The 17,261-nt window shown below is 48.5% G+C and overlaps 1 protein-coding gene across 1 annotated transcript; it reads right to left on the bottom strand.

Moving 5' to 3' along the window:
• Positions 1–2,335: 2,335 nt before the first annotated feature.
• LOC133339121 (E3 ubiquitin/ISG15 ligase TRIM25-like) lies at positions 2,336–9,702 on the bottom strand. The gene is made up of 6 exons (XM_061547248.1): positions 9,090–9,702; positions 7,682–7,777; positions 5,992–6,225; positions 5,658–5,680; positions 5,403–5,494; positions 2,336–2,946 (listed from the first exon to the last, which is right to left on the bottom strand). Exons 1-6 carry the CDS (start codon positions 9,648–9,650, stop codon positions 2,393–2,395), a joined length of 1,560 nt encoding a protein of 519 aa, XP_061403232.1. The 5' UTR covers positions 9,651–9,702; the 3' UTR covers positions 2,336–2,392.
• Between the last annotated feature and the right edge of the window lie 7,559 nt (positions 9,703–17,261).

Genomic DNA, 17,261 nt, shown 5'->3' with positions numbered 1-17,261 from the left:
TTATTACGTGCCAGGGACTCTATGAGATGATAGGACAATATTCTTAGTCCATAATTGGCAATAAGTGACGGCAAAGCGATTATAAGTGACTCACAGAATTGTGCGCAGTTGAGTATAGAGTACACTACTTCCCTGAAGGTATTAACACCTTGCGTGATGCCGATCACACACGGTTCGAATTCGACCCTTGATCGATGGCTGCGCCATCGCCGTACACGCGTCGAATAAAAAGCAAGGGACAAGTCCTTACTAACAACAACTATCATTTTTTTATTGCTGGAGGGGTTGCCCCCCTACCTGAAAATCCTGGCTCTGCCATTGCGTTCAGAGTAGAGGGTTGTGCCTGATCCTCTCTGCCCCAGACCTGTAATCATTAGTCCATGCCTTTGTCTCAACACGCCTAGATTATTGTAACGCCCTCTGTGCAGAGCTTCCACTTGGATTTGTGCAGAGGCTCCAGTTAGTGCAGAATGCAGCTGCCCGGATAATCCGGCGGGTTAGCCGCTTTGAACACATTACGCCCAGCGCAGCTTGCAGCAGCTACCGGTCCGCTTCCGTGACGACAAACCCAGGAACCGTGGTGGGGTGGTTAACCGGGAGGAGTGGGCTGTCGGTGTTGTCTGTGGGAGTCGTCGTTACGTCGCGTTGGACGCCGCGACGGGTGGCCCTGGGTAGACGAGATAGCCCCCCAACACTTGGACACGACTGTGAGTTGGGTGGACAGTCGCTGTCTCCCCCCATGCAATATTGGGAGTTTGTTCGGGGCGCTGTTTTTTCCGGTTCCGTCTGTAACATGGTGGTGGTTGTTGTTTGTTTTTTTCCGCTAATTTATCTTCGCTTCGTTATTGTTCCCTGTGCTCACGTTGTCGTTTTTGTTATTTTAGAGATCCCCCCCCAGCCCCAGGTCGCTCTTGCAAATGAGACTCCTGTCCTGGTCTCTCGAGTTCTACACCCGGTTACAGACTATACACTTGAACTCACTCACTCAATCATTTACCACTCACCTACCCTCTCGCTAACTCACTTAAACACTGACCCACTCAGCCACTCACTCACCCACCATCTCAATCACCCATGCACTCAATCGATCACTCAATAATCTACTCACTCATGCACTCAACACATACACTCTCATTTACTCAAACACGCAACCGATCCACTGACCCATGCACTCACTCACTCACCCACAAACCATCTCCCACGTCTACCCACCTACTCACTCACCCACGATCTCAACAATCAACCATGCACTCACTCAATCATTCAATCACCCATAATCTCTGTTACTTATCTACTTACTTTCCCAAGCACTCACTCCCCATGCCACTCACTCTTACAAATGAGACTCATATCCTGGTGTCTTGAGTTCTCGCCCCGGTTAAACACAATAAACGAAAATAACAGCCCGAACTACAAATACGTTACAGAGACGTTACCATGATGATGGTGATAGTGGTGGTAATAATCGTGAAATGGTGATGATGGTAGTGGTGTTGATCATGGTAGTAATGATGGTAGTGATGGTGGTGATGATGACGGTGGTAATGGTTGTGATGATTATAGTAAGAATGGTGATAATCATGGTGGTGACGTGGGCGGTGATGATAATGATGGTGGTGGTGGTGATCATGGTGGTGGTGGTGGTGATAAACAGTGGTGGTGGTAATGATGGTGCTGAGGAAGATGGTGGTAATGGTCGTGATGAGAGTGATGGTGATGGTGGTTTTCACGGTGAGGATGATAGTGATGCTAATGGTGATGATGGTAATTTTGACGGTGGTGATGACAGTGATTGTGATGTCAACTTTGATGATGATGATGATGGGGTGAGCGTTATGATGATAGTAATGATGGTGGTGATGATGTTGGTGATTGTGATTATGATGGTTTTAGGTGGTGTTGATAGTAATGATGATGGTGATGATGATGTTGGTGATGCTGTGGATAATGATGGTGATGATGATTATGATGCTGGTGGTATTGATGGTGGTGATGGTAGTGATGATGATGGTGATGATAGTGGTGGTGATGGTGGTGATTGTAGCGATGATGATGGGGTGATGATGGTGATGATGACAGTGATGATAATAGGGTGATGATGATGATGGTGGTGAATCGCAGGGATGAGGAGGCATGGTGACGCGCACACTGCAGGTGAAGGAGTGGCCACACGAACCTGCGATTTTTACTGCATCGGCGACATCGCTCACGCACGCCAATCTGAACCTCACCCTCACCCCTCACCCTACCCCTCCAGGCTCACCCGCCACCTTCCCTCACCTTCCCCTCCTTTCTCCCCTCACCCTCACCTCACCCTCTCCTCACCATCCCCCCTTTCATCAGTTTCTTGGGTTTCTGTCTCAGTTTCTTGGGTTTCTATTTTTCCTCATTCTCAGGATGCACGACTCAGATCCACGATCTTCAATGGTTCAATCAAACACCCCACCCACATCCCAGGGTAGAGAGGCTGCAAGAATCTCTGCCGAACCTCGTGGATCACCTCCATGGAGTCAGCGCGGTAAAACGCCAGGCGCCCCCCCTCCCAATGCAGGTGAAGCCCGATTCTGCGGGGGGAGGGGTCCCCACTCACTGACAGTGCAGTCTCCACTCCAGCATGAAACACTGAGAAGTTGTCGTTACGTTTCTCTAAACACCAGGACGCTTTGCTCCCTCCCAGCAGCTGTGCAGCACCACCACGTCCTTTCCGTGGGATCGTCCCGTACGTGACTCCAACCCGCCACCACCTCGCGTCCCCCACATCCACCTCCCAGTAGTGGTGGCCCGACGAGAAGCTCTCACAGCACAGGGGTTGTGCACAGCCAATAAACTTGTGTGGGTAATCGGGGCAACCCTGGAAGCCATTGTACCGCATCATCGTCCTCAGATCCGAGGAGATCTGGAGTTCGTTATGAGCTGAGTTTGTGCCCAGAGTCGGTGAGCGTCCATCTGTGACAACAGCGATGACAACATCATTACAGAACACCGCCATCACCATCATCCACCATCGCAACCATCAACATTACCATCACCAACCATCATCTTCACCATCAACAATAACATCACAAACATCACCATCACCAACCATCCTCTCCATTAAAATCATCGATGACAACAACATACACATCACCATCACCACTATCAACACTATGAACATTAACAGGTCCCTGCGGGGTGGGCTGGTAGGAACGAACAAATACGATACGAAGGGAGAGTTTGAGGCCTAGTTCTAGGCTTTAGGCCTAGCTGTAGGCTTTAGGCCGCTGTGAGTTAATTTTTAATTTAAATGTTTTAATTATAAACTATCTCAGGGAATTATAGTTACACTTGTTTAGCCAGGAAAGCCTCATTGAGTCTAAAGGTTTTTGTAGGGTCCTGCCAAGTGTTTGCAGTAGGGGGTGATGTTGCTACACCTAATTGGACATCGGACGGACGGACGATATAATCTATTGTAGGCTGGTTCACTTCGTTCCTATCAGTAACAACATCACTATCACCATCAGCAACATCACAACCATCATCACCACCACTAGCACCATCACTACCATCACCTCCACCATCACCACCACTCACCAAATCCATTACCATTCCCATCAACAACCGCCATTCGCCACTAAGTGGTGGTGACGTCACCACGACGCCAGGCCATGTGCACCTTGAGGCCATGTGAAGTGTCGAACGCCCGCTGGCAGGCGGTCACGGGGCAGACCCAGGTGCCATGGGACGATTGAGATGACTGGCTGATGCACCACCTGTGCCCCCTACTGTGCCAACTTGCTGTGCTTTATCCACCCGGCGCTCCGCTCGTTGTTGTGAGCGTCGCACCTCCGCCCTCCGTTGTTGTTGGAGGGCGATATGCTTCCAACTGCCCAGTAGCATCCTTCATGAGCCTCCTCCACAGAGGCCGATCTTGACACCGCTGGTACCAGTCATCGGCAAGTCCACTCAGCTCCACGTCCTCCTGTACCACGTCACTCCATCTCTAGCCCGTGCCGCGTCCGTTTAGCCCCCTCGATCCGGCCGAACAAAAGCTGTTTAGGCATGTGGTGGCTGGGCATGCGGGCTACATGACCCAGCCAACGCAGCCTTGCCTGCCGGAGCTCACCGATGAGACTTTGCCCAGATCTTTCAAGGATTTGTGAGCTCCTCACACAATCCAGCCTGGTTAAACCCAGGATGGATCGTAGGCAGGCCAGCCTAAATGTTCCTATCCGGCGAAGATGCTCCATTAGGGGGGTCCACGTTTCGCAAGCGTAGAGAAGGGAGGGAATGACTGTGGCCGAGAAAACTTGAAGCTTTGTGTGGAGCGACAGACCAGGAAGCTTCCACAAAGCATTACGCAACCGATGAAAGATATTGCCGCTCGACTGATTCAGAGTGAGACCTTTGCTGTTAAACTTGAGCCGGTCATAAGCACACTGCCCAGGTATGGGAAATTCTCCACTCTCTCCACAACTGCCCCATCACCGATTGGGAGTTGTGGGTGTGGAGTGGTATAAAATACCCATGCAGGTGCTTAGTTTTGGTGGGGCTGATGGTAATAGCTGCTCATTCAGAGGAGGAGTTGGAGACGATGCTGCTGAGACTGGAGCGTGCCAATAAGAGGTGGGGCATTACTATTCTCATCACTCACATTATCACCAACAGTATCATTACCAACAACAACAAGCGCCATTCGTCACAAAGTAGCGGTGACTTCACCACGGCGCTTGTGCCAGGCTATGTGCACGTTGAGGCCATGCGAAGTATAGAACGCCCACTGGCAGGAGGTCATGGGGCAGACCCAGGTGCCATGGGACAACTGAGATGACTGGCCGATGCACCACTATCATTACCACCATCCTCATCACGACCACTATCCCCATCATTATGACCATTACCAGCATCAGGAACTCATTTGAGGTTTAATCTGCCTAGCAGAGGCCCAGGACTGGATCAGATATCACCTGCCACTGATGTTAGCCCTGGCAGGTAATCAAACCCAGGTAACTGGGTTCGTAGTGCAGTGTGCTACCGCTCTTCCACGCATACACATTCACAGGGACCCACTGCATTTCAACATCACAATTACCCCTGACTCATGCTGATTATTTACACAAGAACACCACACTGAGTATCATGGTGTTATTCAGTAGGGTCCTGGAATGGGATGTGAACAACGACAGAGATCCCTTGTGTAGCCTTGCAGACTATTGGGACAAGTGCTGTCCGTTAGCATCTATGAAGGCTGGCACGACACACGACGGGGTGGGTGGCCAGTACTATGCCTGGCCCCCTGTCTCCCTAGTGGTGATGTTTACACTACACCAGGTAATAATTTGAGGGTGTGTCGACCTTGTGCACACACGGGGTTCATCTGTTGTCAAGATGGCCCCATCACCCATAATTCACACTAAATAACTCACACATGAACTTGACAGTAGTTGCCTCCAGGACTTTAAGTGAGGCAATGTCCTCTTGGCTGGGAGCTGAGGGTTGAGACGTAACCCTCTCTGTCCTGTGAAACCAGAGCAGACACGGCCACTTTCTTACAAAGATAATCATCCATCAGGATCATCACACACACAGAATCCCCACACACAGCCAGTCTCTCACTGCCCGTGCCTCGCACTCAGTCCCATGTTGTCGTGTGTCGAGTCGTGAGTGATTGTCGTCTGTACCTGAGCGTCTCCTCCAGGTGCCCCTGTGGGTGGGAGAGAGAGAGATGCGTTACTGTTACTCTGCATCCATTCCCATGGGATCAGTGGAGTTCCCACTGCAACAGCGCAGGTGGAATATAAACCACAAAGTCTTGGCTCATGACCTCATGAGCACCAACACTGACTTACATTGCAAACATCGTCATAATTGGGGACGACGGCACGCAAGGACCGGGCGGAAGCTCAGGCCGTGCGTGACAAAGCACAGTCGATGTGAAAACCTCATTCAGCAGCCTCAACACTGACGCTGCCAATGGCTCTGTGCAAATAGCGACACCAGAGACTCATCGCTCACCTGCAGAAAGGCGAGCGAGTCCCTCTCCTGCGCTAGGCCCTCCAGACGAGTGGCTGCTGCCTGGAGCTCGCCAATCTCGCGCTGGTAGTGAGCGATGTTCTTCTCGATCTGGGTCAGCAGCTCGCGCTCCTTCATGGCTGCACGAGCCAGAGCCGCCTTCTCGTCCTCGTCAAGAGCTGCTCTCATGCGGGCGAACTCGCCATTGATTCGCTGTCTCACCCCGGTCATCGATCCCTGACAGGGCGTGTGATTTGTGTTTATTAAATAATTCACGATGGAGTTAATCTCGCAATGGTTGATATACGTCTTAGGGAGATGGCGTTTATACAACTCTTTCCTGAATCATGAATGGAAAGCGACTGTTGCCACGCAACGCAAACTCTGGGCAATAAAGTGCATCTGTAGAGACCCGTAGATTTACCTCGTAATCCATAGAGAAACACAGAGACTCAGATGTAGAGACCCATAGAAAAACACAGACACATGAAGACAAATAGAGATGCACATCGACCCATATAGGGCAGTGTGACTGTGGTCATACAATCCAAACTATGGACTGTATACTAAACCCAAGGAGACACTCAGAGATACATAGAGACTCATCGAGACCCATAGAGATGCATTAACGTCAATCCACACTCTTGCCACTGTGGCCATGCAACCCACACTATGGGAGACGTTTTGACCTGCAACCCCGGTGACCTGATGGAGGATGAACCCCTCCTGTGCATCACGGCCTCGGTAGCCAATGAACAATTCAATTGTCACCTATCATAACCATGCAAATTACACAGGACTCAATCGCAAATATTACATCAGAAATATGAGGAAAAAAGGAATTTTAATTATTATTTAATATGAACCCCATCTTTTTGTAGAGTTGCGCAAGGTGTGTGTAATGCGAGCAGAGTGACAAAGCAAAAGGTCGTCATTGAAGCTGTTTGATCAGCAACGCTTCCAAGCTGTATTCCTACCACAAAACAAGCCCAGCTGGGACTGGACCCGAGAGCTGGGTTTCGTGACTGAGCAGTGATAGATCGGTGCACTTGTGAGAACAGGACATGCAACTTGGCGATCCTACCTCTAAGTGTCTCTGTGCTTTGTCGGATACTTTTTTAAACTCAAATTAACTTTTATGATCACATAGCACATTTCAATATACTGAATGGGAGGGTACTATGTGAATAGGTTACGTGAATATGCACATTGTATAAATCACACTGCGTGCATTCAGTGTATTGCGTGGTTGTGGCTTTACAGATATTACTGATGTTAGTTATCACTGGGAGTTGATCTCAGATGACTTGGGTTCAAAGCACAATGCGATACATATTGTAAACATATATATAATGTGAACCCTGCCACAGAAGTACTGGATAACAGGTATGTGCCACCTCATCTGGCCAGAATATACATATATAACAGAAGATGAAGTGGCAGTTCACATGGGGATATCAGGCACCCATCCTAAGAATGTGGAATTTCCACGAGTGATTTAGTTCCTCATTGGAGATGAGAACCACTTCTTTGCTTGTCCTGGGTATTGATGCGCATTGACCGTTGTGTCTTTAGGTCCACGATGTGTTCAGAGCCTATGGAAGTCCACGTGAATGAATGGAGTTGTCCTCCATCACAAACCCTACACAGGGTGGAGTTTCGAGGTTACAGGGTCCGGCCCAGACGCGGTTACCTGCACGTCCCTGCGAGCGGCCTCCATCCGCCTCACGAACTCCTCCGCCTCCCTCCTCTTCTCCTCCACCGCCCGCGTCTCCTCTCCCACTTGTTTCTGTGAGAGACGTCACCAGGGGAGACTCCACTCACTCTCTGAGCGCCCCCTCTCACCCCCGCTCCACACGGACCCCTCCACAGTGACGGTTCCATCTCCAGGCTGCAGCGGCCCCTGTGCAGCAATGGAGGCTGGGGGAGCGAGCGCTGCAGGAAACCGATTTCACGAGGAGCTCAAACGCCTCCTGGAGAATTTTGTGTTTAGTTGTCATTGCCCCGCACCTCCGATAAGCACGGTTGGCTACGTTTGGTGCAAAAGAAGTTCAGCATACATATAGCTGGGCTCACTTAGCACGCGCAGGAGCCTAAGCCTGTGGACCAAATCACTCTCCACTGCTACCTGAGTCGTGGGCAGGCCTACCTGAGCAGTGGGCTCTGATTAGTGAGTGGGGCTCTGAGTAATGGGTGGAAAAGGCGCCGTGAGACGTTAATCTGCTTTGCCACGTATACAAGAGGTCGTGGTTTCGATCCCGACCCTGACACCTGTATATTTGGAGTTTGTTCTTCCCATGGTCGCATGGATTTTTGTCCAGGTCCTCTGGTTTTCCCTCTACATTTAGAAACGTGCGTTTAGAGTATTTGGCTGCTATGAAACTCGACGTCATAAGCCACTTCTTTGAGCTGTCATTTGTGGCCAGGTTTGCCTCTGAAAAAGCTACGTAGCTCTGTGAGCTTCACTTGGTAAAATAAAAAATAGTTTTACATGGCACAAGGAGGGACTGCCATGTCTCTGTTGAGTGTCGGGGAAATTCGGTGAAGAGAATCTTTATGAAAATATAAATACGGTCACGAAATACTTGGTCTGTCAAAATCACGCGACATTTCTGGAAAATCAAGTCCAGTGGCCCGGTAGCTGCTTTAGAGTGCGGCGCTAAACTGGCACAGACCGGCACGAGGCTACCAAGCGGTGAGCACTGCAGCTCACGCAGTCCCAGTCGTTTTACATTTCGTTTCCGTTTTAGTTAATGCTTCTCTCTACCACAAAGCACTTTTTGTATACAAACCACAATCTATGCGCTCACGTAATTTGGAGAAAACATTGTACGCATTAAAGTCCTTCATTTTTTATAAAATGTACTAAGAGGACATTTATAAATTTGTTATATGACAGGATTGATAATAATATGTATTATTTCTGCACTATGACAACCTCAGCATACTTTTTGTTAAATCAAGGTTGATAAAATTTGAAGAAACAATCTAAAGATGAGAGAGGAATTATATCATATTTAGCTGGATATTATTGTTCAGTTCGTACTGGGAAATGATGATTTCATGCAGAAGCTCCCGCTCACACACGCAGACCGTCTCACCTCCCGTGTCTTGTGCTCATCCTCCAGCGTAGCCACATCGTGACCCTTGTGGTCTCCTGCGATGTTGCAGGTTGTGCAGACCAAGCTCTTGTCCTGTCGGCAGTAAAACTTGATCTTCTTTCTGTGTTTCTTGCATTTGCGTTCTTCAGGATTCGTGCCTGGATCCACCAGAATGTGGTCCCTGAACTTCCGGTTCTCCTGATGAGGTTTTACATGAGTCACACAGTAGGACATATCACACCTGAGGCAGGTCTTCGAGGCAGCGGTCGTGCCATCGTTGCAGAAGTCACACAAGACCACGGTGGCCAATTCATCTGCGGTACTACGCTGCTCCACCAGGTTGGCGAGCGTCACGCTCTTGTTCAGCTTGGGCCTCCGAGGGAAAGTCACTCGACACTGTGGGCAGGAGAAGGACTCTGCCGCATCCCAGGCGCCCTCCATGCACTCGAGGCAGAACGAGTGGCCGCAGCTGAGCGTGCAGGGGCAGTGGAAGGCGTCCAGGCAGATGGGGCAGGTCAACTCCCCTGGAGCCTCGCTACCACTGGGAATCGCACTAGCCATGGCCGTGTGGCTCCGCTCAGAGATTGATGCTGGTTGTAGCTCAGGCAGTCTCTGGCTGTATCTCAGTCTGTCGCTGGCTGCGTCTGAGAAGCTAAACATGGAACAAGCCACGTAAATAGGTGACAATGAAGCAGGAAGTCTTTCAGTTTGATTTGCATATCACGAGGCGTGCCCTGGAATGTGTTGACGTGTGAGTGAGTACAGACGTCTCCGCTCCAGGGGTGGCTTAAAATAGACGACTTGGATTACCACATCTCAAATACGTATCCTCACTCACCTCATCACAACTCAACTCACCCCATCGTAACTCACCTCACCTCATCGCAACTCAACTCAGGGGCCGTCCTTAAATGACGTCACGGCGTCACAAAAAGTCAGACCTTCCATTAAATATGAAGTCACAAAGCTCTGCCCCCCCACCCCCAAAACCATCTTTCCATTTTGAAAATAAAACATTCTTCAAATCGCTTTAAACTATTGTCATTGTAGTGCGTATTTAATGCGGCGCTGCACTCTGATGTTGTAGGAGAAAACACGTATTAAAAAAGAGGCGTTGGAAAGCTTAAATTTAGCATAAAATTCACTTGAAAATATTCAACGTATAACTAAAACTGCAGATCAGAATATTATATTGAAATTATCTTATAAATATAAAATATTAAAAGTAATCATAACTATAAAAAAAATACTTGAAACTTTGTAGAAGAACGAAGCAAAATGGAGAGTACAATTATAACAGTCATATATTCATTCCATAGAATGAAAAGCCCTGGTAGAATGATTAGAATAAAAATGTTTACTAACAATCATTAAAAAAATGTTCAAAATGTATGCTTCTCCATTCTCCCATGGAGAAGCAAAATGCTCCTTCATGGAATAAATAAAAGGTGACCTTAGTAAATGTAAATAATCAAATAGTTAAAAATGCAAATTTATCAAAATCAGTGTTGTTATAACAGTTCTACATTTATTTTAAGTTGACGTCACATTTCTCAACCCACCCCCCCCCTCGTCACGCATCGTCACAAATGTCTGACACCCCCCCCCCCCTAGGGGCGTGACGTCATTTATGGACGGCCCCTTACCTCATCTCACCTCACCTCAACTCACCTCAACTTACCTCAAATCACCTCACCCCATCGTAACTCACCTCAGCTCACCTCAACTCACCTCAACTCACTTCAACTCAACTCACCTCATCTCACCTCAACTAAACTCACCTCAACTCACCTCATCTCACCTCAACTAAACTCATCTCAACTCACCTCAACTAAACTCACCTCAACTCACCTCAACTCACGTCAACTCACCTCACCTCAACTCATCTCATCTCAACCCACCTCATAAACTCACCTCACCTCGTCTCCTTTATATTAAGTTCACTTCCGCGCTTGCTTACGACCGTGCAAATCTTTCGGTCGTTTTTTAAATCCTTTATATTAAGTTCGCTTGCTTGCTTGCGTGCTTGCTTGCTTGCTTGTGTGCTTGCTTACGTGCTTGCTTACGACCGTGCAAATCGTTTGGTCGTTTTTTAACCCACTTCCCGTGATCCAATCGAGCTGACATTTTCCACACAGATTCGTTGTGCGAGACAATTAATGTTCGTGAAAAAAATTCCCAAAATTTTACACTTTTTAGGCAAAATTTTTTTATTTTACATATATTCAAATAGAACACATTCATGGCTTTGGCTGAACGTCACAGTGTAAGAGCCCAAAGCGTAACCCCTCCACAGGCCGTGGCGGAGTAGCGCAGTTGGTAGCGCCCTCGCTTCCCATGCCAAAGGTCGCAGGATCGATCCCCGCGTCCTCCACAGGCGAATATATTTTTAAATCCTTTATATTAAGTTCGCTTACTTGCTTAGGACCGTGGAAATCTTTCGCTCGTTTTTTAACCCACTTCCCGTGATCCAATCGAGCTGACATTTTCCACACAGACTCGTTGTGTGTGACAATTAAGTTCGTGAAAAAAAAATTCCAAAATTTTACACTGTTTAGGGAAAACAAATTAAATATTTAATTACCAATTGCTTAATGGTGGCAGACAATCATCTGACCCATAGGTGGCAGCCATCTCAAGCCAGAGGACGAGAGGACTCTAGCCGCCACGCATATAAAGGATTTATAGTGAAAAACTTTGTTTTTACGGGTTTACTTGTTTAACCCACTTCCCGTGATCCAATCGAGCTGACATTTTCCACACAGACTCGTTGTGCGTGACAATTAATTTTCGTGAAAAATTTATTCAAAAATTTTACACTTTCTAGGACAAAAATATTATATTTCATTATTACCAATTGCTTAATGGTGGCATGCAATCATCTGACCCATAGGTGGCAGCCATCTCAAGCCAGAGGACGAGAGGACTCTAGCGGCCACGCATATAAAGGATTTATAGTGAAAAACTTTGTTTTAACGGGTTAATTTTTTACTATGTCCTTGTAAAGGAGTGCGAACGGCAGCGAACGGGTGTATCGACCCCGCCTTAATCACTCACGCGGCGCTGTGTCTTTCAGCTTTCTTTCAGCTTCTCTTTTTCTTTGAAGTTTAACACTTTAAACTACTTGATGAAAATAATTTGTTCCTGTTTCAAAGTCGCGTTCCAGTTGTCGAGCTGTGAGACACCGGTGGGAGTTGCTGTGTTGAACTCGGTCACGTGGCTGGGGCTCAGGGTCAAGTTTGTGAAGCTACAAACCACCGGGCGAGGCTCTTTGCTGAACCCGGCACCGTGACCCACTCATGTGGGCGGGGGGCAGGCGCCCCAGGGGTAGTGCGGCTGTATCACATTAACATCAGCGCGTGAAAAAAAACTAAATAGGACCCTTTTTGCCGGTATCAATTTTGAGAAGATAATAATGATAGGTTTTACCCTTTCTGGCAATAAAACATGAGTTGTGTTCAGGTGTTCAAACACCAAATAAGTTTTGTGGTTAATGTAGACTTTATTCCTTGCAACAGGCATCAATTTTGTGTTCGAACATATTAACACCTCACGGGACTTCCCTTGCCAGTATCAAAATGTAATAAACCTTCTTGAGACGGCTTCCGGAATCAGTCCTTTATTGTCAACTTTTCACAGTTACACTTTAGACACACTCTCCGTTGCTGGCTGACAACGGAGAGAGGGCAGACTTCTCGCTAAGTCCCCACCGCGCACGTGGCACCCGGAGCCCCGTACGCGCGTGACTCCCGCTCTGCTCGGTTCCCAGTCTGCTCACGACTGTCCTCTCTCTCCTTTTATCCCTCCGTCACGTGGTACTCCCCAGCCAATCCTCCATGGACAGCGTTAACCGTTCCAGATGGTTCCCTGTCAATCCCGGGACCACGCCCCTGATCCGGCTCCCCATTAGCTGAGGCCCCAATTGGCCAAGCCAATCACCCCTGCTAACACGCCGTGATCACGCCGGGGCCATGCTCCCTGGCTCATTCCTTATTGGCTACAAAGCAGGACTGGCAAGCCAATCCCCACGTGAATCCTCTATAGCTGTTATTACATCACCCCCCCCCCCCCCCCCCCCGGTGAAAAAATCAGCCGTCTCGGCTGGGAAAAGGGTGATGAACCAATTCCGTAAAACATCTTATTAGGGCACCAAGGTGCATTTACCAGTAGAGGGTGAAACGGCGTCCCCGCGCCGAACAACACTTAAAAACAGTCACCCATGAAAAACCCGACATACATTAGGGCGCCCCTGCAGCGCAGTAACGACAGGGAAAATAGCCAAACGATCAAACGTTAACGGAACGGGAGAGATTTCGACCGCGTATGTGACGCGGGACCTCCTCCGCTCCCAGCGCATGGTCGCTTTGCTTCCGGATGGACAGGAGGTAGTAGACTCGAAGAAGAAGTAGGTTGTTGGTGCTTGGTCACGTCCAGGGCAGGCCCCGTTGGAGGGGGGGCAGCGAGGGCTTCCTCAGCCCTCAGAACCTGTTCATCTGTAGGAGGCACAACACAGTCCCCCTTGGGATCAACGGGTGTGGCAATCGGCGTAGTCGGCTCGGCAGAACCCGGCAGGTCAGCTAGTGGGGATGAAGGACCGACACGCGCGTCAACATAGGGCTTAAGTCGCGAGGAATGAACATACCACCGACGTTTTCCGTACTGAACGCGGATACTTTGCGAGTTCCGAACATCTACCAGCGTCACAGGCCCCCGCCACGGCCTGTGCAGTTTGGGGGACGTGCCTGCCGGCACCTGGGGGCAGTGGAGCCACGCCAGGTCTCCCACTGACCAAGGCATGCGAGTATGCGATCGACGCGCATACCATTCGTTCCTTGCCTGGGCACGGGCCGTCGCACACGGGCAGCCTCTCGCGCCTCCGTAACTCGTTCAAGCGAGACGCGCACGTGGTCAGGCAAGGAGCGGGACGGTTGTTTACTCGGCTTACCCAGTTGCACATCGATGGGTGGAACATTTTCACGGCCATACATAAAAAAATATGGTGAGTATCCCGTGGACGTGTGTGGAACCATGCGGTATGCCGCTAAGACGCCTGGTATGTGCAGGTCCCAATCGGTTTGCTTTTCACTGACCATGTGACAAAGCATAGCCGAGAGGGTACGGTTGAAACGTTCCACCATACCATCTGTTTGTGGATGGTATGGGGAAGTGCGAATTTTCTTCGTACCCAGCGCGTCACAAACTTCCTTAAGCAATTTAGAGGAGAAATTCCGCCCTTGATCTGTGAGCAGCCTCTCAGGTGCCCCCTTGTCCATAACATACCCGTTCAAGAAAGCGTCGGCGATGGACGCTGCCGTTTGGTCGGGTAGAGGCCAGGCCATCGGCCATCGAGAAAAATATTCCACCCCGACCAGAAGGTATTTATTGCCCCTAGCCGATGGGGGAAACGGGCCCAGAATGTCGAGAGCAACTAATTCGTTGATACGGGACACCTCGATGGAACGTAACGGTGGTACATAGTGGTTCTGAGGCGGCTTCCTCTTCGCACAATCATGGCATGAGCGGACAAAGTAATTGACGTCTGCCGTCATACCGGCCCAGAAAAAATCCTTTTACATCGCGGCCAAAGTCTTTTGGACGCCGAGGTGCATCAACTTATCAGCGTGCAAAGCACGGAGCAGGTCGTAGCGAAGCGAAGTAGGCACTACCAAGCGTGGTCGGTCAGACAATCCGTCACTACACATTAACAATCCCGACTTGGGGACCTCATTTGCCAGTAAAAATATGATAATTGGTTCTTTACCCTTCTATCTGGCAACAAAACTGACACCTTTTTGCAAGGAGTCATGTTTGCATAGACCGCTATACCTGCAGTCATAATACAAACAAAAGAACATAACTCTGATAATGTGCACTGTCCTTGAAGTTGATTGGTCCACACCCGAGACAGCTTTCCTTCGAGCCTAGTCTCATATGGGTTGGACCAGATGACGCCAAAAGGCGCACAACTCAAGGACAATGCACCATCAGAGTATGAGAGCTCGGGGCAAGCATCTACACTATGGGGACCTCATTTGCCAGTAAAAATATGATAATTGGTTCTTTACCCTTCTATCTGGCAACAAAACTGACACCTTTTTGCAAGGAGTCATGTTTGCATAGACCGCAATACCTGCAGTCATAATACAAACAAAAGAACATAACTCTGATAATGTGCACTGTCCTTGAAGTTGATTGGTCCACACCCGAGACAGCTTTCCTTCGAGCCTAGTCTCATATGGGTTGGACCAGATGACGCCAAAAGGCGCACAACTCAAGGACAATGCACCATCAGAGTATGAGAGCTCGGGGCAAGCATCTACACTATGGGGACCTCATTTGCCAGTAAAAATATGATAATTGGTTCTTTACCCTTCTATCTGGCAACAAAACTGACACCTTTTTGCAAGGAGTCATGTTTGCATAGACCGCAATACCTGCAGTCATAATACAAACAAAATAACATAACTCTGATAATGTGCACTGTCCTTGAAGTTGATTGGTCCACACCCGAGACAGCTTTCCTTCGAGCCTAGTCTCATATGGGTTGGACCAGATGACGCCAAAAGGCGCACAACTCAAGGACAATGCACCATCAGAGTATGAGAGCTCGGGGCAAGCATCTACACTATGGAGACCTCATTTGCCAGTAAAAATATGATAATTGGTTCTTTACCCTTCTATCTGGCAACAAAACTGACACCTTTTTGCAACGAGTCATGTTTGCATAGACCGCAATACCTGCAGTCATAATACAAACAAAAGAACATAACTCTGATAATGTGCACTGTCCTTGAAGTTGATTGGTCCACACCCGAGACAGCTTTCCTTCGAGCCTAGTCTCATATGGGTTGGACCAGATGACGCCAAAAGGCGCACAACTCAAGGACAATGCACCATCAGAGTATGAGAGCTCGGGGCAAGCATCTACACTATGGGGACCTCATTTGCCAGTAAAAATATGATAATTGGTTCTTTACCCTTCTATCTGGCAACAAAACTGACACCTTTTTGCAAGGAGTCATGTTTGCATAGACCGCAATACCTGCAGTCATAATACAAACCAAAGAACATAACTCTGATAATGTGCACTGTCCTTGAAGTTGATTGGTCCACACCCGAGACAGCTTTCCTTCGAGCCTAGTCTCATATGGGTTGGACCAGATGACGCCAAAAGGCGCACAACTCAAGGACAATGCACCATCAGAGTATGAGAGCTCGGGGCAAGCATCTACACTATGGGGACCTCATTTGCCAGTAAAAATATGATAATTGGTTCTTTACCCTTCTATCTGGCAACAAAACTGACACCTTTTTGCAACGAGTCATGTTTGCATAGACCGCAATACCTGCAGTCATAATACAAACAAAAGAACATAACTCTGATAATGTGCACTGTCCTTGAAGTTGATTGGTCCACACCCGAGACAGCTTTCCTTCGAGCCTAGTCTCATATGGGTTGGACCAGATGACGCCAAAAGGCGCACAACTCAAGGACAATGCACCATCAGAGTATGAGAGCTCGGGGCAAGCATCTACACTATGGGGACCTCATTTGCCAGTAAAAATATGATAATTGGTTCTTTACCCTTCTATCTGGCAACAAAACTGACACCTTTTTGCAAGGAGTCATGTTTGCATAGACCGCAATACCTGCAGTCATAATACAAACAAAAGAACATAACTCTGATAATGTGCACTGTCCTTGAAGTTGATTGGTCCACACCCGAGACAGCTTTCCTTCGAGCCTAGTCTCATATGGGTTGGACCAGATGACGCCAAAAGGCGCACAACTCAAGGACAATGCACCATCAGAGTATGAGAGCTCGGGGCAAGCATCTACACTATGGGGACCTCATTTGCCAGTAAAAATATGATAATTGGTTCTTTACCCTTCTATCTGGCAACAAAACTGACACCTTTTTGCAAGGAGTCATGTTTGCATAGACCGCAATACCTGCAGTCATAATACAAACAAAAGAACATAACTCTGATAATGTGCACTGTCCTTGAAGTTGATTGGTCCACACCCGAGACAGCTTTCCTTCGAGCCTAGTCTCATATGGGTTGGACCAGATGACGCCAAAAGGCGCACAACTCAAGGACAATGCACCATCAGAGTATGAGAGCTCGGGGCAAGCATCTACACTATGGGGACCTCATTTGCCAGTAAAA

The sequence above is a fragment of the Lethenteron reissneri genome, unplaced genomic scaffold (genome assembly GCF_015708825.2).
Source record: "Lethenteron reissneri isolate LAM-NWPU_2019-01 unplaced genomic scaffold, ASM1570882v1 scaffold_1640, whole genome shotgun sequence".
Lineage (NCBI taxonomy): Eukaryota > Metazoa > Chordata > Hyperoartia > Petromyzontiformes > Petromyzontidae > Lethenteron > Lethenteron reissneri.
Note: the sequence above shows the minus strand (reverse complement) of the source record. Positions and strands in the feature narration are given on the sequence as shown.

What these genes read in the sequence shown, in the direction of transcription:
- LOC133339121 (XM_061547248.1), bottom strand. Translation starts at nt 9,650, where the DNA reads ATGGCTAGTGCGATTCCCAGTGGTAGCGAGGCTCCAGGGGAGTTGACC. An exon ending in ATGAGCACAAGACACGGGAG is followed by an intron (nt 7,778 to 9,089) that starts GTGAGACGGTCT and finishes CGTCTCTCACAG; the next exon opens with AAACAAGTGGGAGAGGAGAC. An exon ending in CCGCTCGCAGGGACGTGCAG is followed by an intron (nt 6,226 to 7,681) that starts GTAACCGCGTCT and finishes ACGCCCTGTCAG; the next exon opens with GGATCGATGACCGGGGTGAG.